At 42.2% G+C, this 27,554-nt stretch overlaps 1 protein-coding gene across 4 annotated transcripts in view; it reads right to left on the reverse strand.

Annotated features, from left to right (window-relative positions):
• Window positions 1-27,554, reverse strand: part of reln (reelin) — a 98,794-nt gene that overhangs the window by 31,214 nt on the left and 40,026 nt on the right. For all 4 annotated transcript variants that reach the window (XM_063479421.1, XM_063479420.1, XM_063479419.1 and 1 more), the window contains exons 3-14: window positions 25,528-25,666; window positions 14,124-14,194; window positions 7,101-7,133; window positions 6,916-6,994; window positions 6,703-6,799; window positions 5,372-5,423; window positions 4,167-4,275; window positions 3,468-3,708; window positions 3,106-3,251; window positions 1,322-1,473; window positions 879-994; window positions 271-479 (exon numbers count right to left, since the gene is read on the reverse strand). In XM_063479421.1, coding sequence (XP_063335491.1) covers window positions 271-479; window positions 879-994; window positions 1,322-1,473; window positions 3,106-3,251; window positions 3,468-3,708; window positions 4,167-4,275; window positions 5,372-5,423; window positions 6,703-6,799; window positions 6,916-6,994; window positions 7,101-7,133; window positions 14,124-14,194; window positions 25,528-25,666 — 1,444 coding nt within the window. The remainder of the gene's footprint in view (window positions 1-270; window positions 480-878; window positions 995-1,321; window positions 1,474-3,105; window positions 3,252-3,467; window positions 3,709-4,166; window positions 4,276-5,371; window positions 5,424-6,702; window positions 6,800-6,915; window positions 6,995-7,100; window positions 7,134-14,123; window positions 14,195-25,527; window positions 25,667-27,554) is intronic.

Below are 27,554 nucleotides of genomic sequence, written 5' to 3' on the forward strand. Positions count from 1 at the left end.
CTCTTAACTTAAATTAGGTAAAAACTAAGTAAGTGTAAGTGGTGTTAAGTCCACCATCCCTCACTCCACATTTAAATACATCTGAGGGCTGCAGTTTGATTTAAATAAACAGAACTTTACTTTAAGTTTTATGTATGCATCATGAAAATAACTGAGTGACCTGGCATGTGTGAGACTCCTTTGTTGCTGCAAAATTTCATGTATTTGACTGAAAATAATGGAGATGTTCACATTCACAATACGCCTGGCCTAGTTTACAATGAGTCACACCTGTTGGCAGGCTGGTAGGAGCCACAGCCCAGGTTGATGGAGAACTGAGCAACATGTGTGTGGGTGCCAGGCAGCACGGGGAGCAGCTGCATGAAGTCCACGGCCCACACGTGACGGTTGGCACCGCCATGTGACCGCTGCTCCAAGCAGAACTGGGTGACTGGTGTCTGCAGCTCAGTTGGCAAGGCCACAGATACCACTGCAGGAGTCTGCAAGAAGAAAGATAGCGGACACAGTGAAGAGAGCAGAGCACAGGGGAGGCTCAAATTAGGGCAGTGACTGTGATTGTTTCTACGTTTGATTCATCTGCTAATTATTTAGTCAGTCGATTAACTGTTTGGTCTAAAAGAAGTCACAAAAGGCCACTTCTAATTATCAAACTGCTTGTTTTGGTCAAGCAATTTGGTAAAAAATATAGTCACTTTTTGTACGACTCGCAGGCAGCAATCCTGTAGATGTGAAGCTGAAACAAGTAAACAACATATTTACTTTAAAAATGATAATCGGTTATCAAAATGCCTCACAGCTGTTAATCTAATACTATTCAATTGGACAGAGTACTTCAGGCTAACAAAGTTTATGCATGCCTAGTTTTTGGTGTATCTCACCCTGTAAGAAGAGTACGGAAGGGTGTCGAGCACCACACGCTCCCTCCTTCCTTCAGACCGTCCAAACAGAATCACATCGTTTTCATGGGATTCTCCCGGCTCACAGACCACACCACCTACACACAAACATGCCCTATTATGCTTATAGACATGCCAAAACACTTGCACACCGTGGTTTATTAACTGCAACTACAGACTCTGGAGCTCTCTTCCTCTGAGCCTGATTTCTGTGGACTCAGTGATCTCTTTTAAAAAGCAGCTACAAACTCCTCTTTTTAAACTTGCTTCTGGGTAAAATTTGTTTTGATGCTTAAGCTTCTGTTTTGATGTTCTTCTTGTGAAGCACTTTGCGGTATTTATCTTGAAAGGTGCTACATAAATAAAAATTGACTCAGTTTTACTTACAGCTAGACAGAGAGTATATAGATGGAGGATTTCCATACCCATGGTAAAGTAGAAGCGGAGGTTTCCGTAAGATGTGGTGTCGAGGTAGGGGGTGCACACTCGCCTCCGGCCCTCTCTGTCAAACACTAGCGCTGAGCCTGACTCAACCTCTCCACACTGGGTCCCATAGACGGCGCCCTCTATGTCCCAGCTGAGTGAAAAATAACAAGGAGTGAAGGGTTTGTGAGAAAAAGACTGATCTAAACACAAAAGGTTTACATCAAAAAGGCAGCTCTATTTCTGACAAAGGGCTTAGATGGACCTGCATGTTTGATTTGGCACTGGATGCCCCTCCTGACACAACCCTCTGCTGACTCGCAGGGATTTGTGTCTCCTCCCCGTCTTGAACTGTGTTAACCATTATGCAGTAGAGTTATTAAGGAAAAATAAGCAGTGACTAAATTTGAGAATAATTTTATAAAGTCCTGCATCTCCCTCTGGAGTTTTACTGAAATCAGGAAAGAGTTACAACTGCTAAACAAACACACGGTGTCAGAAATATGACTTAAGCCACTTGGTAGAGGCATGCAGGATGCACTGACACATGCATGCACAAACATATTTCTGCACAGTAGAGAGAGGACTCTCATTAGTTCTGACAGAAGCTGGCTTCTATCTCCTCTCCTCTCCCCTTTCCTTTCCCTCTGTCACTCCCTACCTTCTGTGTCTTTGTCACTGCCAGTGTTAAGTTAAATGACACTTGGCGGAGCGGAGTGTACCTTCAACGTAAAAAACTAACATAAATAAAGAAAAAAAGAAAAAAATCTCCCTGCCTACTTCACACATGTTTCAGTGCCTGACGCCTGATGGGTGAGAGCTAGCATGCAGTGCAGCATGTTGGCATGCTGCAAGGAGGTGTGAAGGTGCGGGGCGGTTGTAGAAGCAAACTACTGTTTGCGGTCCTTCTCATTAATGGAAAAACATGCTGACAGACACGGTGCATGGAGCTTGTTAATCACTCCCTGGCAGTAACGCTATCTATCATCTCTCTCCTTTCATCTCTCTTCCTCTTGCAGCGCTTCAGACAGTTCTCTCTGCTGTCCGGCGCGTGTGTGTGTGTGTGTGTGTGTGTGTGTGTTACTCTGAACAGATGGACTGCCATCTCTGTAGCAGTCAGAGGCACGGCGTTCACCTGTGTCGGCCCCCATGCTTGACTTGATCTTGTGCGACACACTGCATGTTTAATCGCTTGACATATGACAAGTGACAGGTGTCAGTGCATTTATATGTATACATAGACACAGTAATATCTATCTGGGAATATCCCGTCCCTCTGATCCAATCACATCGCGCATAAGATAGCAGTTTATGATTCTGTTGACTCTCTTTCAGCCCTTTGTGGTTTGGCTCTGTTGTAGTTTTAATCCTTTAATGACAGAGAAGACTCTGGTCTCGAAGCCAAGTTCAGTTTACTGCTTCAGCTTTATTGCGGTGGATGAAACTCCCCGTCGTAAAGTCTCTCTCAGTATCTTTTAAAAAAGCTTTTAAAAATCTTTAATTCTTCATTCATCTTGACTTGACATTTTCTTGATTGTGTTGCTGTATGTAAAGCACTTTGTTTCTCTACATTTGAAAGAAACAACAGGTGAAAAAAAGATGCCAAATTAAGATAAATATAAATCTAATAACTCAGTAAAGAGGGGACGGACATTTTTAATCCTTTAGTGACACAGAAGAGTCTGGTCTGGAAGCCAAGTTCAGTTTACTGTTTCAGCTTTATTGGAGTGGATCAAACTCCTTGTTAAGGTAGGTATAACTCAAATAACTCGCTACTTTGACTTACTTTAACGGTGGGCTCTCAAAGTCTTCCTCCCAGTAGCTCCGTCCCTCCTCACGGTGCAGATCAATGTCCCTGGTGGTGGCAAAGCTGTGTCCAGTTTCCTCACCACCATGGAAATACATGGCATTGCCTTCTGACTGACAGGCATGCTGGACAACAAGAATACAGATGAGAAATAGGACGCTGTGCCACTTATACAACCACATGATTACATTTATTTATTGCTTTCATACTGGAGTTGTTGTAGTTTCTTGCTTAATATATCTAAGATTATATAATCTTAATCTATCTGAGCATTTGACCACATTTCTAAGCAAATGACTGGGAAACAAAATCCTTGAGTATGCATTGATTGACTGGTGTACCTTGACAGTAGCTCCAGGGAAGAAGAGCCAGTTGGCGGTGTCTGGAGGATCCAAGTTTTCCTCCATCAGGGGAGTTCTGTGGGCGGCATTGACCAGAAGCACATTGTCCATCCCCCAGCAGGACTCATAGCCTTCAGGACCTTGGGGGGCCTCCTGAGACCAGCGGAGACGAACTCCATCGGCTCTGGCGGAGTGTGGAAGTGGAAGCAGGTGTATGATGGTGCTGCTGTTGGTAGGAGCTCTGGAGGAAAATAAAATATAGAAAAATAAGTGACTTTCTAAATGTGGAAGTCGTGGTTTTGAAATGATGTTCAATATTTACACAGTAAATAACAATCATCAATCACTTCAACGTAGCTGAAATAACCAAATAAGGAGAGACACAGCAGCTTTAAAAAGCAGCTTTCAGAATGAGTTGAAGTGTTTACGTGAAAGCAAAACATCCACTTAGTGCTGCTAAATATTGTATTAAGAAGTCTATTATTACATTATGCTTATGTTTGAAAGCTGACAAAACAGAGAGAGGCGGGGAGAGAGAGGGATTAAAAAACAGGTGGATCATCGAGGCAAACAGGAGAGGGATGACAAATTAAGAGGGGGAGGTGTGAACAAGGGAAAAAAAAAGAGGGCGGGTGTTTGTAACAGATGGAAGGACTGTGGGATGGGATGAGGAACAAGGAAGAAAAGGAGGAAAAATACCTGATCTTCTCCAGTGTGATCCAGTCATCTGAGGTGTTGGTGTTGCCACTGAGGCTGTACGACACAGTGATGCTGGGGTCTGAGTAACTGAAGCGGCAGGAGCCTGAGCCTGAGGAACAAAACATCAGCAGAGGACACACGTATATGATCGTTAACACTCGTGTTAAGGGTGAAGCTCAAAAATGTGCCGTTTAGCTATTATTTTTCATCAGCTGAGCTGTTTCCAGCTAGCCAATGAGCTTTTCTATGTGAGGCTGCACAATGCGCAATGGCTGTCTTTCCAGTGATTGCTCCCACATCGCCTCCATTAATGGAAAATAATGTCTAAATGGTGTCATGGTGGAACTAACTGATCAGCAGCTTAACAGGGCTCAGTGACATCAGGAAGCTGAATGATGGCGCTGGGCAGAAATGACTGGAGAAGTCACAGAATGACGACAGTACTAACTCCAGCCAGAAACTGTTCATCTGTGTGTGTGCGCATGTATGTGTGTGTCATTATTGCTGCGCATTTCTATTTGCAGAGTCAGAGAGGGATTGGACCGCTTTAAAATATGGTGTCGTGTGGGTGCTGCGAGATTAGGGAGGGTCAAAGGCTACTAATGGAGGGAGACAGGTAACCCCCGCAGCATCCCTACATTTCCTCTCCTCTCCCCCTCCTCCCACTTTACCAACGGTGTGTATTGTCCATGCCTCCAAAATGTTGCGCCATGCTGTTACATCCCCGCTGAATACAGCCATGCATTAACCCGCTGCCACTTCACAGTACTGCTCTACTGAACTGTTCAATACGCAACACAAATTCATACTGAGGACCTTCAAGCAAGAGTGCAGCCAGACAGAATGCTCTACATTATGTACTCTTATTTCCTCCTAGTCACGTTCCCATGAGAACTGGCGGATGCATGTAATGGACATGAAAAATACAGCACCTCTAAAAACTCTGCCATGGCCTTCTGGGTGTCTTTCCAGAATATTGTAAATCATTCATTATTGTGACGGGGGAGAGGGGAGGGGGTCGAATACAGTTTGTACAGGCTGGCTTCCTGACATCTAACAGTGGAAAAGATGCTTGTTTCCTGAGAATGCCATTGGGATCCTTGCACTGACTGGTTAAGACAGGGCTACCAAGGTTAAAATAAATATCCCACACATAAGCTGTCTGAATGTAGTTATTGTTTACAATGTGGAGATTTAATACTCACCCAGGGCAAACTGCAGGACTGAGGCAGTGCTGGTGTTCAGAGGTGCAGTAGTCTGGGGAGGATACACAAGGCAATTTAGGATATTGCGGATAAATAGTTACATTAAGTTAGGCTTTGTAAATATATTATAGAATTATTTAATCTTTTGTGCTGAATTAGCAGCTTAAGAGTAATCACGCTGGTGTCATTTAAGACCTTAAACCACTTTGTCTATCTTTTAAATGTCTGTTTGAGTGCGCGTGTGCGTTTGACAAAAGCAAATAGCTCGGCAGGCTGCGTGCGCACAAATGTATGCTGCCATTATTGATGTTGTTTTATTTGTCACTGTGTGTAAATGTTTCTGTGTTTCTGGTTGTGCACGCTTGTTGCGCTTGACAGAAGAGCTGCCAGGCAGCGGCATCAAACATTTGGAAGAGTGACAAACAAAGCAAATGCTTATCAGAGAAGTAAATAGCATCACGAGCCACTAAATACTTCTATGCTGAAGCCTGGCTTTAATCTCCTACAACTGAATAAACAGTCTGAAATCGAGTTTATAAAGATAGGAAGAGAACATGGAAACGATTGTTGTGTCCCAAAGCATCTGCCGTTTTCTGCTGTATTATAGTGTGTTCAGAGTATAACAGTTGCTGTGCTGCAGTTTGCAAGAGAAGTTTTAGCAAAAGGATAAATGCCAAACAGGTGCTTCAGCATCCTGAACAGGTTGCTGGTAGATAACTAGAAGCAAGCAGTCGTAGTAAGCAGCATTTGAAAGGGATTTAAAGAGGGTGTTTGTGGCGTGTTGACATCAAAAATTTAATTTGAACAAAGAAATCATGAAATACTTTGTACTTCTGTTTCTGCACATCTTAAGCATGCTTCAAGAGGCATGTACGAGACTGTTTTATTTGGAAGTGTTCACTTTTAGTTGTTTTTGTCTGAGGTAAAAACTGAGAAAACATATTTGAATTGATTTAATCTAACCATCAGTTAACATATGCTTAACAAATGTTAACAAATGCTGTTGCTCTTACTTACATGTTAAACAAACTGCAAAATCTGGTACTTGCTTACTCCTCAATTAATCCCCACAGAAATTAAGTCCCATCGAGAAAAACCAGGTCAGGTAAATTTCCCTTCCTTCACCGCAATCAAACATCTCCTACGTTAGCAGTGTGTGCACAGTGTTCATGGAATATACAAATTTAAACATGAGACTCAACTGTGGTTAGAGCAAGCATGGTGTAATTTACTGTCAGTGTAGTTGTGGCGACTGTGTGGTTGCTTTGGATGTGTGATCAATTGGCCGTAAAATGTACAGCGGCTGCAGTGTGGTCAAACATGGCAGTTACCAGCTCGCGCTCTCCGAAGGGCTCGCAGAAAGTGACCGCTCTGCCATGCATCAGTACGCCACATTGCTCTCCAACCTCACAGTTGCTACACTCAGACCTAGAGAAGAGGAGAGAAGAGAAGAGAAGCCGAGCTGTTAGACAAACTGCAGTGCAGAAGTAGTGACAGTGACTGCACCCCAACATTACAAGAGGAGTCATAACCTTTTAACCTACCAAATGCTGGGGTCTAGCTCTCCTTGTAGGTTGGAGTCAAAGTCGTCACGCAGCACAGCGTGTTTTCCATGAAGCTCCACTACACACATGAAGCACATGCTCACTGTTAGACACCGTCTGTACGATACTTTTCATTATCAATTTTATTTTAAAAAACAATAGCAAGAAGTGGAATGCAGACTGACCAAGACTCGGTCTCAGTGGGGACTCGGTTGGAGCTGAAACAGACAGAGAAGAGCAGAGTGAGGTTGCTAAGCTATATCTGCATGTCTGTTATCATGTTGCATCTGGATCTAGCAGAAGCTTACTGATCATGAAGAGCTAAAGAAGGGTGTATTAATGAGTTTTTATCATGGACAAAACTAAACGCGCAGACCACACGTGTGTATTTGTCAGAAGAAGCTAAGAAAATGGACCAATCTTGAGCGATCATCTCTGAGTGAAACAAACTTTCGCTGTGTCCTGGACAGCCACGGCTGCAGTCTCTTGCCTACTGATGTTAATTCCTTTCAGTAATGAAAGGCTGGGCTGTTATGATTAATGGTTCAATGGCAATTAACCGCCTTCCTCCCCAGAGGCGCCCTGTGTGCTGTAATCTGTGGCCGCTGCCTAGCTAACACACTCAACCATCAATCTCTCCTGGGGTATATACGCAGCTCTGAGAAGAGGCGGGAGGTGAATGGAGGGAAGTCATGACTGTTAGGATTTAATGAATCAACTATGGGTCTTAAAAAAATAGTCGCAAAGCCTCGATGTGACCTTTGTGCTGAAACAGATGGAGGCAAAATACGTAGACACACAGTGAGGTTTAAAACTTTAGAAATCAAACTGAGGAAAAGTTTGATAGATTAGCTTGATGGAAGCTTTGTTTCACTAACTGGTGCTCATGTTTTAATAAAAAACAGGAAAGAAGTGACAAATAAAGTTGTGCATAAACTCAGACCTGCATTAAAAAGGATACTGGTGCAAACTGCAATCATAAATTAGAATATAGCTTGCACACCTTTATTTTATCAGGTTAAGGAAATCTCCAAAGTTGATCAAAGCTATCATGCAACTTAGAGAGATTCATTTCTACTTTTAAATTGCAAATAGGCTTTGATCTCACCAATTCCGCTGCACTATTTTACTCTGCTCTGGGATGGTGGGGGGTTTTAAGACAACCTTACTCCTGACTGATGAAACATAACCAGCTGTATTCTCATCCAGGATGAGCCTGCCCACCTGATAAGGTGGTCTAAGATAGCACAGCGTAGATTTGTTCCAAAGTTTAACTTTGAGTTACTTAAGACTCTCTTTCAAGCATTCGAGAAAGCCCACCTAAAAGCCCCTTATAAACAACGGAACCTGAATCGAGAGATGAGGGATTATACAAAAAAGTGTTCTTACAATTGTAATGGCTCTGGAAACGTCTTTACTTTAAGCTCAGCTTTCACTTTCTTTAGCTGCCCTCATTTCTCGCCACTGGATCCAAATGCCGGGCTTTTAGAAGTGGATTTGCTATTCATACAGTGGTGGCAAAGTTTCATGCTGACTGTAGAAGTTTAAGTGGCCTGTGTGACAGAGCTAGCTGGTTCAGTGACTGTGACCACTGCTGCTGCTCTAGTGGCCCCTGATGCTTAGCTAAGGCCAGAGCTCCAGCTTAGTGATGTAGCCCATTAAAAGCAGATCAAAGGGTTATGTTTCCCCCCTTTCTCCATCTTATTTTGTTCTTTTCTAATCCTCCGGTGTCCGCTGACGCAGAACATGTTTAGAGAAGCCATCAGTTCAAGCATGTGTGACTCTTCCATGCTTCTTGTATCTACTTTACATTCCTATTAACCTCTAATAAAAACGATCCATACGATTGTGTGCTCAGTTTACACGGCCATGTGCTGATCTTACGTATTCAACCTGAAAAGAGCGTACTTAAACTCATTTCCTCGTAATCCATCCTCTCAAACAGGCATACAGTCACAAACGCTTGGTTGGTAGATAATTCTGCTCTGTATAGTCTTCTCCTCTCTTGCGCGCTTAAACAAACCCTTCTAAATCTCCTCCAGTCTATCTAGTGAGGCCATTTGGCTGGAGAAAGGCCCAGAAGATTTTTTTTTGGGTGGATAATCCCTTGAAGCTTCCAAAAAGGCCTCATTTACAGTTTTCTTTCTCCCTGCTTCATCACACTCTCCTGCTGTCTCTCTCACTTCTCTTCTATCACAATCTCTCTTTCCTTCTCACCCCCCTCCATCCGCACCCGTCCTGTCTCTCCCTGCCTAACCCTTTGCGCATCGAGAGCAGACAGTGGTGCTCATTTCACTTGGATTAATCCCCTCTCACTTTCTTAAAGACTTCAATTACTGCCTCCTCTATTAGCAGCTCATCTCTGCTAATGCCTGTATCTCCCTGGCCAGGGCTTAAACACACAGGCATGCAGAGACACACACACACACATACACAGATGACTTTGCCTTCCACAGCTGACCCAACCCTCTCTGATATTCTCTGTAATACACATGTACACTTACGCACACAAATAAACAGAAGAAACAAATAAGAGTGCCTTTTCAGTAAAATGCACCAGTGCTCAAAGCACATGGGTGCTGATGAGCAGGGTTGGGGTGCTACAATGGGGGACTAAATGAGCATAAGCTTTGGCAGACTCAGACATCTTGGCACAAAGATTGCGGGGCACAAGTCACGTTAAATCTTCTCCCCCTCCGTCTCCTCGCCTTCCAGCTCTAATCTCCTCTTGCTCCTCTTTTCTCCCCACCCTGTAAACTGCATCCACTCTTCCAAACTCCCTTGTTCTCATCTTATTTGCGCTTTTTCCCCCTTCGTCTGACTCACATCCTTGATGACGCGAAGTGCACTTGAAGTCATGTCGCTCTCGTCTAACCGGTGGTTGCAATTACTAACGCACCAGGTTGCAGGAAGCTGTTGTTTTTGATCTGCGGTGACTAAAAAGAGGCGCTTCTCCAAGGTTAGATAGCAGCCACTCCAGTCCATTCAGCAAAAACAGGGCGGTCGAGTGAGCTCTAATTGGAGTTATTACAATAATCACAGGTCTACGGTCTGAACCACCAAAGAAGTAAGACTCACACCTCAGTGCCCACGTTATCTTTGTTTTTCTTCGCTACACATGCTTCTTCACCAAAATGGAATAAAATCATAAAACAAGAGAGGCTTATTTGTCTTCTTGTTCCTGTCAGTGTGTTAGAAGCATTATTCTTTAACATGTTATCCCCCCTCAGTTGGTAATGTTTAGCAATGAAAGTAATTCCAGCAAAAACTACACAAAAATTGGAAAAAAGATAATTTTTTTTAAATTCAGAAGAACAGATAAGAGTAGAAAATATGGGAAAACATGGCTACAGGAGGGAGTCAGCAGGACAAGCGAGGGAGACAAACCAACAACCAAGGTCTCACATTTTTTTGCCACTGAGCAATATGGAATGGCAAGCAAGATGGCACTCAGCCAGGGAAGCAGGCTGGCTGGCAGACTGGGTGGGTGGCGAGGAGGTGGGAGAGGCTAGGCCACCCGTCCCTTCCCTGTTGCGTTGTGATCAGGCACCCCTTAGGGAGCAGTGGTCTCTTTGAGTTATATGTCCCTTTAATAATCCATCTGGGGTGCAGTGCACTTGGCCAGGCCCATAAAGATCTGATTTATTCTCTTGCTGGAAATGAGACGACTTGGGGATGCTGTGCAGAAAGCAGGGACTGCTGGCCCTGCTGTCAGGTGATAGAACTAATGGATGGCCTACAGCGCTATTCAACACCCTCAATGACTCCACCCTTTAGCAGAGAGCACCCTTTCGTAGCCCTCCCCTACCTTTCTTCATCCCCCACCTTGGCCGCTAATAAGTCTTTCTATGGTCACTCATTAGATGCCTCCCCCCCAATCTGTTCTTATACCTTCAGTTATTTGAAACTTTAGGAGTAATTTGAATTTTGCCACATCATGCTTTAAAGCATCTCTAAGAGCCTGTGCTGATTGGTGTCACAAACTACTCCGCCGTGCTGAGCATTTCATTTGGTTGCAGCAGAATTTGTCAGACTCCCATTACGTCTCGACTTCAGAATCCACATATAAAAACAAAATATGGGGATTTTTTCCCCCCCTGTGCAGGTTGTTGGGGTAAAGTAATGGGGTGTAGATCAAAGCAAACTGGAAGGGATGTTAGAGGAATGAATTGGAGGCAGATTGAAGGGATGGGGTAGAGAAGTGTGCTGGCACAGCAGAAAGGAGCTGTAAGCACAGGGGGGAGCAGTGTGTCGGGGACCAGGCATCCCCCAACTCTGCTAGACAGATTATTTTACACACATGTACACAAACACACACACACCCACACAAATCCAGTCCTTGCTTATGTCTTAGCAGGCTATTTTGGGGGGCTTTCTGTTACTGAGAAGCAAAGTGTTGCATGTCAGGCGTTCCACCTCGGGTTTAAGGCTTATATCGCCCGTCTCCGTTCTTCATCCTTAAATCGTATATTTACATTAGAATTTATTTGAATTATCTGTGTTGGCCATCTAATTCAAACTCTGACCTTCTTTTCTAGCTCTTTCGCTAATCTGTTCATTTGTTCTTAAAGTCTTCGCCCCAGCTGATCGGCTCTGATTGCCTGCCCTCCGCTTCGCTCCGTCTATCCTTACGTTCTCTTTTTCAACTTCCCTCCCCCTCCTCCGTGGATCATAACCCTGTTTTAGATAGCTTTCATTTCTTCAGCTCTTCAAAGCTGGAGTCTTAAGCATATGAACTTCTAAAGTGGCTTGAGCTGGCCCCATATCTTTTATTTCACTTTGAATGCTAATGTGGAGATTTGAAGTAACTTTGCTCGGAGCTCCCCCCCCCCACACACACCCCTGCACTTTCTTTGCCACTGAAAACAGAAAAATAACCTCTGGTTCTGACAGAAAGGAAAAATTTAGAGACGGTTGTCTTACCTGTTGGTAACTTGGATTTTGTTGGGGAAAATGAGACAGTAACCATGATTTATGTCCAAGTCTCCTCAGCGGTTTTTTGACTTGGTTTTGGCATGATAATACTTTGCACGTTAAACAGCGTTGGTTCTATAACTACACGATTTATGTGAGGTCAAAGTAGTTCTCAAGTTTCATTTTAATGTCTGAACCTTGTAGTTTTGTGTGTGTGTGTGTGTGTGTGTGTGTGTGTGTGTGTGTGTGTGTGTGTGTGTGTGTGTGTGTGTGTGTGTGTGTTTAAAGGTACACAGCTCTTTTGAAGTGGCAGGTTTTGGTCTGTAAAGGGGAACAGAATCTGACTGGCTGTGAGTTCGGTCAGTGGTGAAGAGAAAAATGATGCTCGTCGGCGTTAGGACAACCCAAAGGAGACGAAAGCGGGGGTGGTTGTGGCTCAGGAAGTGTCCCGCGGCTCAGAAAATGTCCTTGGGCAAGACACTGAACACCAAAATGACACCGGTGTTTGAGTGTATGTGTAATGGAGCGAGCCGTATGGACAAAAAATAAAAAATGATGAATGTGTTTATGTGGGTGTAAAAGCACTTTGAGAGAAAATCACTAATCACTACATAAATGCAGTTTATATTGCTGCATTTATAGCTGTATAAAATCAGTTCCAATCATTTCATGTAAAGAAAATAATCAGAAGCTCACTTATTCCCTCATTTCTCTCCTTGTCTCCTTTTGACTTTTGTTGCCCGTGCCAGACTCATTTCTCATTTATAATTCAGATTTTCGGGATTAGTGCGGCATCACAATGAGTGATGCCCCATTAGCTGTCAATTAGCCTGCAACAAGGTCGGACAACCATTCAAATCTACTCTTTATTTTTGGTGATGACATTTAATTACCTCTCCTTCTCTGCCCAACACTTAAATCTGGAATATATGACCTTCAAGCTTTTCATCAACACCGTCTCGTCATCTCCAACATCTTTGTCCTTTTATCTTCCTTCACCAAACGTCTTAGCTACACCTTCAATTTATAGCCCTACCATTCCTCGACTACCTCTCCCCTGTACCGCTCATCGCTTTCGCCATCCTCTATCCGATCTCGGTTCCCTCTCTCCCCGTCGTACCTGTACACGTTCCCTGAAGATTGAATTTAGTGCGTTACCTGACTGCTGGTTTTTCTGTCCATTTCCATTTACAGCTTGTGTCCTCCAAGGCCTTGTAACGTCTAAATCTCTGCTTTTCAGCTTGTCTGCTGTGAGTAGCTGTGTGTTAGTGTGATACCGCGGGGCCTTGGCACTAAACAAGTAAATGACTGTTGTTGGCTGTAGATATTTCATGTGCACAGGGAAAAGACTGGGGCAGTGTGTCACTGGGAGTGAAAGGATGAGCTCTCGGGCAAGGAGACAAAGGAGAGGAGCCTTGTCGCTCTTTCTCTCTGTCGCTCTTCCAGGCCTGACTGGGCTGACTGGGCTCTGTGCCTCATCTCTTCTAAGTGGCACGAAGGCATGAATTTGAACACTCTCTGCTTGGCATGTGCTGCAATTGTGGATAGCGTCTCCAATGACCTACTGGGATGTGCACTTGTAATAAAGAGCCCTCGGAGACCAAGTACAACGATTACTTTTAATCTAATAAAGACCAAGTTCTCCTGTAAGTATTCAGCATGCAGCTCAAATTCTTCCTCCGAAACAGTTAGCAAAAACACCCTCGACTGCAGTTACTGTACGTCTCTACTTTCAGCATTAAAGTCCAATTTTGATCCAAAAGGAGGAGTTCTTGAGTGAGGAGGAGGGAGGCTTCTTTCCTGTAAACAAGCAATTATACACACTCAGCGTGCAGAGTGGGACTGCACTGTCTGTCAATAGCTACTTAAGGCTGTCACAGAAAGTGGATGTAAGATGTGTTGGCCATAAAGCATAAATCTCCGGCAAAGAGAGAGAGAGGAGGGGTGGGGGGGAACTGAGTTTAGCATAAGCTGAAATTAAGCTGGCAACATAGGACACCCGAATATCTCTGACTCTGGCTGCATCATTAGGCAGAAAGAGAGCCAGGAAGTGCTGCAATGGCACAGTCATGAAGAAGCAGCGCATCAACTGCTTTGCCATATTTCGATAATATATGCGTACAATTTGACAGACAATAGTAGGAAGTGAGACAGAGGAGCATTATGCATATACGTTGGTGCACATGTAACATATAGTACTATGCACAGATAGAAAATATATCTGTAAGAGCCCACGCATTCATTATGCATGTGTCTGCAAAGAGATGTATACATGCAACATCCCTGATACTCACCTCCTTGCTCACAGAGCTGCTGGGCCAGCGCGTCTTTGAAAAGGATCTGTCCTCGATATGTTGCCGTGGCACTGAGAAAAAGCAAAAGGAAAGATGGGAGAAACAGAGAAGGAGAGAAAATCATTATTTAAAAATAAAACAAAAAAAAGATGAAAAGTTTACTTATTTCCTCTAATATTCAATTCAATATTCATTATGGTGTGATTTTGAAGGTAAAGAAATCAGATGCATTTATATACTTATATTGACAGAAATGATAAACAAGTGAAAAGGCATTGCTGAGCAAACAGACAAACAGTACCAAACAGTACCATTACAGTAAAAATAGAGCATGGGTTATACAATATCCAATATCATCATTCCTCGCACTGACACACTGCATTCCTTGCATGTCCATGTAAATCTAGCTGTATGCAGCGTGTCATTCATAGAGAATGGAATATGAATTTCCTTCAGGTGGCCATAAAATGCCTTATTCATATGAAAATGGAGAATCTTTAAAAACCTAAGAGGGTGAAATTGTTCAGAGTGCACTGACATATTTTACACAGATACTGAGACATGCTCTACTGTCCTGTAGAATGAGATCCACTGTAATCTGTGACAGCAGAATGACACTGCGAGCACGCTGAAGAAGCTGTACAGAAACCTTGTTCATTCAAAAAATAATAACCACGAAAAAAATACTACTACTGCTGCTGTAGTAGTACTAATCGTAGTTAAAAACAGTAAAAGAAAAACGTTTGGTATGTTGTTTATTTAAAAGCTTAGGAGAAGACAGATATAATAAAACGTGAAAAAAATACAAGCTCATAAATCAGGAGGGAGAATGAGGCGCAAAGATCACTGGGTCTGAAAAAAAGCTGCAATTTCAGAGAGACCTTGAAATGAGTTATGGGGAAAAATATAAGTTTTAGAGCCCTTTGAAGCTCAGTCCAGTTAGGAAACTTCTGCGCAACAACACTACACTTTTAGATGGCCAGTAAAAGCCGTAACTCCCCACTTCTACGATATAACCTACATTTTCCCCACATAATACATGGATGAAAAACAACTGCGGTGTGACTGAGGTCGAAAACATAAAAAGGGAGAAATATCGCAGCTCTAATGTGAGTCTGCTCGTGCTGTTACTGCTTGTCCATCAAGGAGAGGAGAAAAGTTGTCTCACTGGGCGCACAGATAAACTTTCAAAAGTGCCCTAATCAGGCTTTGGCATTAATTATTAACATCATATGTGGCTTGTAAACTTGAGCGACCTCCCACACACTCAAACACAACTATGTACACCACCCGCATACACTGATCGAGTCTCTTGAAGGGATACTTGTAAGCGTCCTCCTTCACACCTGTGCAACATACAGTACAGATGTTACAGTGCACTACAGCAGTTTTTTGTATGCTGCGCCACACCCAGTCAACATACTGTATAGGAGGAGAGGAGGGTGTAGACAATACGGTGCTTGCCTGAGTCACCTGTGAGGCTCACAGACTCGCTTCCTTCTCCTTATTCATCACTCCTCTTTCCTCCCCTACAGTCCAACGTGGATTTTGCCTCTCACCTCACCAAACTTGCCTTTTATGGGTGCCGAGGCATTTACACGTTTGTCTCAGCTCATGAATAATGAATAGAGCCCCTTATTAATTAATAAAGACCTCTTGTGCTTGCGCAGAGTGGGGAGAAAACACACTTAATTACACTCATATTTCAGAATTCGGTGAAAACTAATTTGAGGCTGGTATTTATGAATAAAAGATGGCGCGTAACGAACAGCGGGTGGGGATGTAGGAACAAGGCCCTTAAATATTTACTAAACACACTCTCTGCTCAAGTACACTAAACAGATTCTGTTAGGTGCCAGAGGATGTGTGTGTGTGTGGAGGGCGGGGGTAACGTAATATAAAATCAAAAATGCTTTCTTAGTCTCCAAAAAACACAAAACAAAAAATAAAACAATTAATGTGGCAGATATTCAATAGAAATGAGAGATATTTCCTTTAAAAAGTATGTGAGAGGTTGGTGTGACTTAATAAGATGTATGTCATTAAAGCAGCAGCCAGGAGAGGGCATTTAGTCTGAGCCGACAAGTGTGTGATCAGCACAGCACGACGCCGTCTCTGTCCTGCCGTCACACTCCAGTGGTTCCTCGGCGTGTCTCTCATTACCGTCTCCACTCTGGTAGCCACACACACACACACACGCAGGCAGTGAACAGTACCGATACATGCAAAACAATTACTGCACATCTAAATGTTAATTTGACTTTCTTTGAGGGGTGGGGTGGGTGGGGCAATTAAGGGCCTTAATGTGTTGGTGGTTTTTTCCACTCTCTTCCATTCTCTGATTCAACTGAGGGATCATTCATCTTCTGAGAATAAGTGTCATCCTCACTCCTCTCATTAGTCTGAAGGAGAAAATCTCAGACGGGAAAGAGAGGAGGGGATTGAGGAAGATGAAGAAAAAGCTGGGATCTAAGAGAGAAAGAAAGATGGAAAAATGGACGGGGAAGGGGAGGGGGTTGGGTTATAAGGTTCGAGGAAACTGAGACAGGAGGGGGGGGGGTTAGATGGCCTTGTCTTTCAAAGTCCACAATCTGCTGTCAGACAGCGAAGCATTGGAGTAAAGGCGGGAACGGACACACACACTTGAAGCCATATACAAGTTTTAACATGTACGCAGATGGACAGCCTGTCACTCAAGAAGCTCCCAAAAGGGCTCGGAGTGGGTAATTACCAAGCATGTCTTCCATGTTAGATTGCATGTTGCTGTCGGCCATAAGTATCCCCCAGGAGCCAACTTGACAGCTCTCTACTAAACCACTCTCACATGCACGCATACACGTATATTTATATGAACGCAGTGCGAATACAGCTGATTTACCCAAGAACACGAACCCATATACATATTAAATATAGCTACAAGATACAACTTTAGTCAACACTCTCATCCTCTCTTCCTCAAATCCCAATTAAAAGCTCATTTTCTCTCCCGGCTCACTATTCCTGTTGGTAATCATGATTAATATGAGGACTTTCAGTGGGGTAGAGTTCTAGTCGCTAGCACTGATTTGGTGCATTTGGACCTAGCCCTTAAAATAATACACGCTAATTGGTTGATTTATCTTCCATGTTGAGGACCAGCTGTGGTTATGACACCGCAATCAGGGACAATAGAAAAAGATAAAGAAGTAATGAGACGGGCAAAATCCACATTCTGGTGTCTTCCAGAACATTCGGCAATCAGGAGCTCTGATAAAAAATATAATGTAGTCTTGATTCGTTACTGTGAAGGTGCAGTTGGCTTTGTGGAATCACATTACTCCCTATCCCTCTGACTGCCCCTAAATTAATTAATTGAAAAAGGCTTTCGGAGAACATGCAAATTTAATGAAGCTCCACAGAAGAGGGATTTGGGAGTTGTTTGGCAAATTACCTGCTTGTTAGCACAGGGTCATTGAGAGTTATGGCTCAGAATACAGCCAGAAGAAGAGCGGTTATTGCTCGGCATACAGCTTGAGGAGAAGAGCAATTGACCTTGACTACTGTTAGCGAGTAATAATTAGGGAGATTAGGAAAACAACAGTGTTTAGGAGTAAAGATGCGAGGAAGGCAAAAAAAAAAAAAAGCAGCCTGTAAAACCTGCAGATTTTTAAGTGCAGATAAAGGCGTGTGCTGCTAAAAACTGACTTTTTTCAAACTTGAGAAAAAGCAGCAGTAAAATGTCCCCTATGTCCCCTTTTCTTTAGGACAAAAGAAGGAGACAGGGAAGAATGAGCTGTATTTACCCAGCGTCAACAACGAGGGAGATGAATTCCTGACCGACCGTGTCTGTTATATCTCGTGCGCATTCACAGAACGGGCAGTGCAGAATGCGAATGAATAATTTGACACGAAATACATTTGGGGCAGCCCGGCTCTCCCTGGTTCATTATGCTGCATTTAAAATCAAGTGCTTGCCTTTTTTCAGTCTTCATGCTCTATTTCACCTGGAACTGTTAAGGTGGTCAACATCCCAGCAGGTAGGACAGCGCCCGCTCTCTTGATAATAAGACCGTGATATGACAGTACAGCACTTATGTGTTGTGGACAATATGTGGCAGTATTGATCAGGGCACTGATGCATACATATCGGTGTGGATGTGTGCCTCTGTGTACACAGGGGTATGTACATAATTACAGGGGTCATGGGCCATCCCTGGGGAAATAAGACAATATCAATAATGGAAACACATCTACGGTCAACAGCAACAGGAGCTTGGGTTGTCTAGTAAATGTCCAAGATTTACCGTTAAATTTGAGAAACTGTGATATTTGAAAAGTTTAAGAAAGGTTAAGAACATGAATATGTTAGATATAAGAGTTGCTGTCTTATATGGGAATTTGTGATATATGAAAATTGGAATTATATGGATGGACTGTGTCAGATTTGCAGCTCTAGTTGGTTCTGGCGGGAGGAAAAAAAAGGATCGGATTTATGTCCTCTGTCATCGTTCACATTTCTCCCCCATATATCTGTATCTACATTGCCAAAATGAGATTACCTGGCCTGAATCGATCCCTCATGTTCCTTAGCCAAGTGTCTACAGTTAATCTGCCACAGGCTACGGGCCAATGTGGAGCTTTAATGACGAGGAGAGCTCATTAACTACTGATTATATGTTAAAACAGACTCAAAGATTGACTTGAATAACAACAAATCAATGGAGCTGACGAATACCCGGAGAAATTAGAAGCTGGCTGAGATAGATCACCTGTCAGTCCTTTGACCCTTGACCTCCGATTAGCTGTCTATCATTCTGTCTGTCAATATTACTCTGCTAGATGCTTAAGACACAGACAAATTATTATAAGGTGAAATAAAAACTCTAACTTATATATTTCTGGATGTTAAAACATTTTTTAGAGTGCGTAAAAGCAGTAGCTCACTGCAACAATACAACCATTGTTATTATTTCACATGGAGCTCCCTAAGAGCTAAGCAAATGCTGCAAAAGCACCCAAATAATGCTCTTCCCATGCAGCAGCAGACTGTACAGTATATACAATAGTGCACTATATATTTCACAAACTCTATGTTCTCACAGACCTGCTTACTTTGAGCAGATGGCAGTACCAACAACACCACAACACCCGGCATAATTACAGCACAGAAACCATTCCTCTTCAATCACAGCTAACAAGACAAGAGAGAGTATGAGCTTTCTCTCTGTTTCACTTTGGGTTTTTTTTAATTATACCTTTCACATTGCCCCTAACAATGATTTCAGTCTGTCTTCAGTCCACAAAAGAAACAACAGGTAGCAGAGATGTAGATAAGATCTGTGTTTGCATACAAATGCAGATCTATATATACACACACACATGCGTGCATATAAAACATAACGGTATGCCATGAGAGAGAGTGTGCCATTAGATCTGCAGACATCCGTTTCCTCAGGGGAACACTTTGGAAAAGGGGGCTCGCATGCAGTAATTAAAGCAATCTTCATCCCAGCAGCTGTCTGACTCCCACAGGACCACGGTGCAAAGGACAGCAACACGCCCGTGCACACACACACAGACACACGCACATATATACATACATACGACACATACAAACACACATGAGCGTGCATACACATCCACATGTGCAATCTATAACATCAAAAGTTACACATGGTGCTAAGCTTTTTGTTAAATATGTTTCTCTGAAGCTATCTGTTGGAACAGATTTTTAACACTCATGGACACACAAACACACACAAACACTCACACTGATTGCCTCAAGGCTATAAGTGAAGCAAAACAGAGCAAAAGAATGAAAGCAACACACCAGTGCATCTTTGCTTTTGCCAGAAGAAGCTATTAACCATTCTCACCTCTCTTAGTACAGCAAAGTAATTAGTACATTATACAACGGTGTGGACTCTCATGTCTGCAAGAAGAACAAAAGTGGGCCATGACTGTTTTGTGCAGTTGTTAAATTGTGAGTTGGCGTGCACGTGTATAAAAAAGTTTAATCCCGACTTTCAGCATAACAGTAAGAGCTGCATTTTGACCCAATGTTCACTTCCATATATTAATGGATTGTTTTTGATTTTTGATGACTTCTAGCTTGGATAGAGCTCCCTGACCTGACGGTATGTTTTGCTTGGGAAAGTTCAGCAAGCTTTAGTTTTCACTGTGTCCTGCTCCAAAGCAATCGTATTACACACCTCTTGCGCTTTTCTCTAAGAGGTCTTTCGCTTTCAAATCATCAACCAAGGTTTCGAGCCCATAGCAATTACACTAAATAACAGTAATATTAATAATCATAGGAATATGTTCTTTTTTCATACCTTGACATATTCCATTTCTCCTCAGACAACCTTTTCTCTTGTATATATTCACAACATTGCATATAATGATCTACATATACATTTCCATTTAAATAGGCTGAATGACCGAATGTAAACCGAAGACACCTATGACACTAACTGAAGACAACAGACTGCTGGAAATCCAATCCATTTCTGTGTCATCACTTCTGTCTGTTCATCGAAATTGAAAATTCTGCTCCAGCGGCAAAACAAAGGCATGCAAATTTGCTTGACAAAGTACCGTTGTTCAGCGAGGTGTAAGGGTACAAGCACTTTTGGACTGTCTGTATGCGAGTTTGCGTTCTCCCCTCCACCTCTGCTTCTTCCTTTCATCTCCTCTCCTCTTCTACACCAAGGCCTCTCCTTCTTTTTAGGTGGGAATTTACAGCCACCCAGAAAATGAGTTCTTCTGGATGCCCACGTCATTGCACTCTATCACTCCTGCTAGAGATCAGTTACCAGGAACACTCCCACAATATAGCCCATAAAACTGCTCACAGGGCCCATATTAATGCACCGGTGGACCAGCTCCAGTTCTCTGAAGGACATGTCGCGTCTTTGGCTTTAATTTAAACACTCATGGACAACACTCGTGGAAAATAGCCCTTGTATCAATCAAGGAAGTACTGCCATGGGCAAGGGCAGGAGGCTTCATTATTTACATTTTGTACAATCTAGAAAAAAAACAGTTATTTCTTTTATATTTAAATTCACTGATCTGTAAGATCTTACCTGAATAATTTGTGTTTGAGTCAGTGAAATGTGAAACATGATACAAAGACAAACAACTTCTAAATTCCAATACTTCAAAAATGGTCAGTTCTTTCAAGAAAAATACTTAAATCACATTTAAAACAGCAAGTTCAACGTCATTTTAACGAGATTACATTGACAGCATTAATAAAAAAGTACATTTACTAGCCATTTCATTAGGTACAACTGTTATAACTGCTTATTAGGACTAATACTAGGACTAAGGTGACTTTGAATGCAGTTGGTGTCGGTGTGGGTTGTTTAAAAAGGGCTGATCAACTTGGATTTTCCCACACATCTCAAAGGTTTCAATAGCATGGTCTGAAAAAGTGGCAGCTCTCTGGGTGAAAAAGCTTTGCTGATGAGTAAGGTCAGAGGATAATGGCCACACTGTTTCGAGCTAGTAGGCATCAATAACTCAAGTTACCACTCGTTACAACCAAGGTATGCAGGAAAGCATCTCTTCACCCACTGCAGCAGGTGACAGTCCTGTCAGGTACAAACAGGAAACTCAGCATACAGTTCACACAGGCTCTCTAAAATTGGCCAAAGAAAAATTGGAGAAATGTTGCCTGGACCGAGGAGTCATGATTTGTACAGTAGGGTCAGAATATGGTGTAAACCACCTGAATGAATGGATCCATCCTGCCTGGTATCAACAGTTCTGGCTGGTGAGGCTGGTGTAAGGGTGGAATATTTTCTTGGCACACTTGGGGCCCCTTCCTACGAACTAAGCATCACTTAAACGCAAGAGCATACATCACTATTGCTGCTGTACATGCCAATTCTCTTATGACCAAAGTGTGCTCTTTCAGCAGGATAACCCATCATGTCACAAAAGTCAAATCATGAGTTCACTGTACTCAAATGGCCTCCACTGTTACCAGTTTAATCCAGTAGAGCAACTATGGGATATGATGGAAGGGGGAGATTCACATCTTGGATGTGCAGCCGACAAATCTGCACCAACTGTGTGATGCTATCATGTCAATATGGACCAAAATCTCTGAGGAATGTTTAGAGTACCTTGTTAAATCTATGACACGAATTGAGAAATGAGGCAATCTGAAGCCAAAACGGGCTCCAACCTGGTATTTGCAGAGTGCCTAATTCTAATAAAGTTGTATAAAGTGCATAGTCGGACTTAAAAACAGAGCATCTGCTGGTCAGTGATGAGGCTACAATACTATACTGAACCACCAGGACTGAAAAAAGAAGCCAGTTCTAAAGTGCCAGAACTGGCCTTTGTCCAAAAGGCCACCTGATGCTGGCTTCAAAAACCAGCTAATCCCCACAGACTCACATGCAGCCCAACTAAACAGCACTAAAAGTATAACTAACTCAATAGCTACTGTATGAAGGGAATGGGTCTTTCAAAGAAATAACATACAAATAAAACATGGCAGCTACCAAAATGCTAATGTTGTGGCTTCAAAATGCTGAGTCAAAAACCAATCTGCTATGTCACAACTGTCATGTTCATCTCTGATATGGTATAGACTGTTTGCAGAGCTGCTGATGTTACACCACAGAAAAGATTACGGATTTATATTGGCTATTTACAGTTTTATGGACCTATGGGACTTCTGGAATTTGACTTGTAAAGAAGATGGATTCGAGATTTTTAGTGTCTAGAGAGGTTTTTATTGCAATTTTATATGACAGATGAGAGTTTCACAGGGAATAGACCATTAAGGTGACAATTTTTGATCAATTATAGCACCAAAAGTGTCCCTGGCCTTTGCCAGAAAGGCCTTGAATCTTAAATTCCTTGAATGAAACCAGAGAAGGCAGCTCTGGAGACGAGGATATACTGCTGGAGATGGAGATGGGAGCTGCGAACTGGAACAGGGGCGCGGTAAGAGTGTTTGTCTAAATGTCTGTATGTGAGGAACAGTCTAAAGCCAGCTGGAGTGTGACTGGCTGACTTTGATAAGGTCAGCCGCAGGGGCCCTTATTGTCATACAATCATGGCCCCCTGCCAACCCCACTGTCATCTGCACTGGCACACTGCTGCTCAGTGGTTTACACTCAAATGCAAACACACAGCACACGCATGGACACACACACAAATATACTGAAAAACACGGTCCTTGTAAGCCGACACACACTCAACAGTAAATGTGTTTGTTGGCAGACAAAAAAAGCCAGTAAATCTGTTTGGCTCAGTGGATATTGTCTAAATGGCTGCTCCACTTTAGCAAATTCCCCAGCTGAATCTTTTTATGTAAGTCCGTCCACAAAAGTCTCCGTCTGATAGACGACCGCGTCCCTCCAGGAATTCATTGAGGGATTTTTTTTGTGAGTACAGCCAAACTGTTTAATTTAGTTGTGTTTTTTATGAAACATTGATAGGAATTTTGTAATCCCCCTGAAATAAAACGGTTTAAAAGTGGATGACTGGTAATAAGAAAGCAAAATATCAGGCATTAGCCAAGTCAAACTGCAGACTATCTATGAATTAAAAATCACAGAACGATAATGAGTTTTCCTTTTCTTTCATTTTGTTAAAGAAAAGAAAAAGTACTGAACTCTACTTCATGTAAATATAATCATTGCGATGAGAGGTGAAACGTCTTCAAAGAAGTCCTGTCGTTTACTTTCCAAGCTTGTCAGAATACCATGACCTGGATGACTGAGAACCTACACAAACATTTGCATTTACCCTAATAAAAATTATATGCAATGTAAAAATTTGTGGGTCGATTTCTCAAAGATTTTTCTAACGTGGTGCTGTGGTGACTTTGGATTTACAGAAATCCTCTCTTTTCCTCTAAACTTCTCCAGCAACAGCTGCTAATTGCATTTTGACTGACTATCTGCAAGGGGCTGTAAATCACCAAGCCAAGAGAACAGGAGGAAAAGAAAGTTTGTGGTACTTTTGAAGGCAGAGATTTGAGGAAAATGCTCAAAAGTAAGACAAGACAGTTAGAGGTGGAAAGAAAAATAGAAAAAGGAAAATTTAAGGCTGTTCTCAAACATATTTGGCTAGAGCTCTTTCCACCTACACCAATCAAACAACCTGAAGTGTCCAGGGAAACAGACTGAGTACTATTTACAACATCACCAATCCAGTGGCCCTGAGCTGCTGTGTAATACTCCAGATTTGTTGCAATGGGTTATAAATCTCAATAAAGCTTCCAATAAATAATATGTCCTTATGTAAAATCATAGAAGAGGAACATCATGTTATTTTTGGGGGCAAAAAATGTGTGTGATATGTGTGCGTATCTTTACTATCTGTAACACACCCATCCTCCCGGGATGGGTGGATCTGATGAGCCAGTCGAACGTTTTCCGATGAGAAATGGTCACACTGAATTAGAGGATGGAGGTATTTCCGTGAATTCTCAGCAGGGCACACATCGCACCTGCCAATGCACAGGTCACATTGAGCAAGGCAATTAGGATATAAACACATACTATGTCCCCAGTTTAACCTCTTTCCAGTCACCGTGCAGGCTTTCTCTGACAGGATGGCCTTTTAACATCCTTTCTGTGGTTCAGAGAGAGCAACACCCATGATGTCATCTGATAAACCTCTCTCGAGCTTTCTGGGTCAGTATGGGGCAACACAACATTAACAGAAAGTTATAGCTTATCTTTGGGTTAGATACATATATAAAGTTAATATAGTGCCAAAATATTATCTACATGCAGAGCACGCTACTCAAACAGCTCACATGAGTATTATTATTCTTACTGTACCTCTGTACACATTATCTCTGCTAATGCTTTAATCGACAGAGGAATCTGAAGTTTGGTATTTTAAAATAAGACGTGATGATCTTCTCTTCTGCAATAGAGACCGTGATTTACAAAAGAAACGAAAAGCTGTATTCAATACTTGGAGATCATAAATTTATCAGGAAAGTGTTAACTGAAGTCATGGATCAAAGAAGCTCTATGGTCATTTTCCTGACTTCATATACTCTAACTTTACTTTAGATACACAGAGGCATCTTTCTCACTAATCAAATCCCACTTTAACATCTCATCAACACATAAAACCAAGCCAAGCACAACTTTCCTTGGTGAAACAGTGGTGCTTGATATTAATTACTTTCCTCTAATGGTAGAGGAAGTAATCCATGCATGTTTGTTTTCTCAGAACATCTTTGGTATTTAAAATCCATTGCGCTTAAAGAAAATGCATCAGAAATAATGATTAAATAAAGATGTGTGTGAGTTTGTTCAATAAAATATAAAGGTCTTTAGTTCAAAAATTCAACACCAGCATGGTTGGATACAGTCTAAGTGATGCACAACAAAAGATCACATCGCCTGCCATTTCTGTCTCAATACATATGACTTACAGGAAATTGACACAGCCAGTCCCAGGTGGTGGGGCGATCCAGACAAAGCTGAAGCTCGTAGAGGGCTGGTGGCTGACATGGGAAGCCACCACACTGCAGACAAACTGGGTTCCACCAAACTGACGATCTGGCATCACACCTGCGGCACAGAAGACAAGCAAGACACATGAGGAGACACGAGGACTAGCAGTGAAGGTTCAGCTGATGGATTTCTTTTTCGAATTGTTTCCTTTCAGCTTGCAATTTAAAGGCTGCAAAAATTGCTGCAGTTTTCTATGGTTGAATTATTTCCTGTTTTATAGGTACCAGCTGGTTTCCATTTGTTTTTCCGCTGTACTAAAACTTAGATTATCCACTCACGAAAACAGAAAAAGGAACTTGCAAAGCCATAAATGTCATGTCTGCTTTTATGTTGACAAAATTTACATTGCATCCATTAGCTAATCTGTCGAGCAGCCTTACTCAAAGACAAAAGATTACAAGAGAACAGATGTGGTGTCCAGGATTACATTTAATTCGTGGCCTTCTGCATTACAATGCTTTTTGGTAGCTAACGCTCGTCAGCTAATCCTCAGTTAATCCACACTCAGATGCATTACTGCGCACTCACAGTTACTTTTACTACAATATAAAAACAATGTTAACAATGTCGCTGTGATGAACCGAGGTTTTAAGAAGTGAGTCCGTCCAGGCTGCTTTTGTATTGTAATGAAATTAAATAAAAATAAATAAAAATAAAATCACAATAATGAAAGACACTGACTTTTCTGTGTTGTCTTGCACAAAGCACTGCTATAAAATCCAAATGCTGCATTAATATTTGCTGAAAGAAAGCACACTCAAAGAGTAATAAGTTGCCAATTTACCCTTCTTAACGACCTCTCATAGCACAAAATACACTGAAGACAGAGCTAGGGCTGGGTATCGTCACTGATTTCTAGAATCGATTCAATTCCGATTCACAAGGTCCTGAATCGATTCGATCCACGATTCGATTCAATTTGATTTGAATCTGGAATTTTTTGACAGTCAGAAATATTATAATTCAGATCAGTACATTTACATATTGTTGTATCAATAAAAAGGAAGCTGACACACGCAAGACTTTATGAAAGGTGTGAGCGTTACAGCAAAGTGTCAAAGCAGCTAAAGATAAAACACAGAAAAACATGAAGGTGATTTTCCTGGCTTGGGATTTTATAAAAAATATTCTGCAGTACATCAAAAACGATAGAAACTCATTAATCAACATATGGACAGTGCCGCTGACGTTACAGGGGTTTTATTAGAGACACGGCTGAGCGTTTTGCTTTTTGCATAATTTTAAAATTTTTTAATTTGTTCAGTATTGAACAGCAGAAATTAGGTTTTCTTTTCGGAATAATGTAAAAGGAAAAAACAAAAAACAGCAGCCGATAGCACTATAAACAACGGTAGACTTGTGCGTAACAAGCAAGCGAATAATACAGAAAACAGATTTTTAGACGGGAAACTGAGAGAGAGAGAGAGAGAGAGAGAGAGAGAGAGAGAGGTGGAAGCAAAACAGTAAAAGTCAGAGTGACGATGTTTATGTGAAGCGTAGTTTGGATCTTCTTTTGCTGCTGGTTCGGTCAATATTGTTTGGACAGAGATCAAACTAACAGCTTTAGAATAAGCGCAAAAAGGGCGTGAACACAAAGCGCGGAGCCGCCGACAGATCAGACTCAGCCAGCTGTCGGCTTTCAGCCCGACCGTGTCCGTGCCGTCAGGTGAGAAAGGCGACATCTCACTGATTCTGATCCACGCTGTGTGTTTACGTCTTTGTGCAGAATCCGTGTTCCTGCTCTCATTTACTGTCTTAGCTGTTTGGTGGTTGTTGAAATTTTGTGAGATTTCACTAGAGATTCTGCCATTTCGGGTAAAATAAATTTATATTGAAAAATCGATTCTGGATTTTAATGAATCGATTTTACGTTTTCCAAGCCAGAATCGATTTTAATCGATAAATCGATTATAAAAACCCACCCCTAGACAGAGCCACAAGCAAC

Source organism: Pelmatolapia mariae, linkage group LG7, assembly GCF_036321145.2.
Source record: "Pelmatolapia mariae isolate MD_Pm_ZW linkage group LG7, Pm_UMD_F_2, whole genome shotgun sequence".
In the NCBI taxonomy this organism is placed as follows: Eukaryota; Metazoa; Chordata; class Actinopteri; order Cichliformes; family Cichlidae; genus Pelmatolapia; species Pelmatolapia mariae.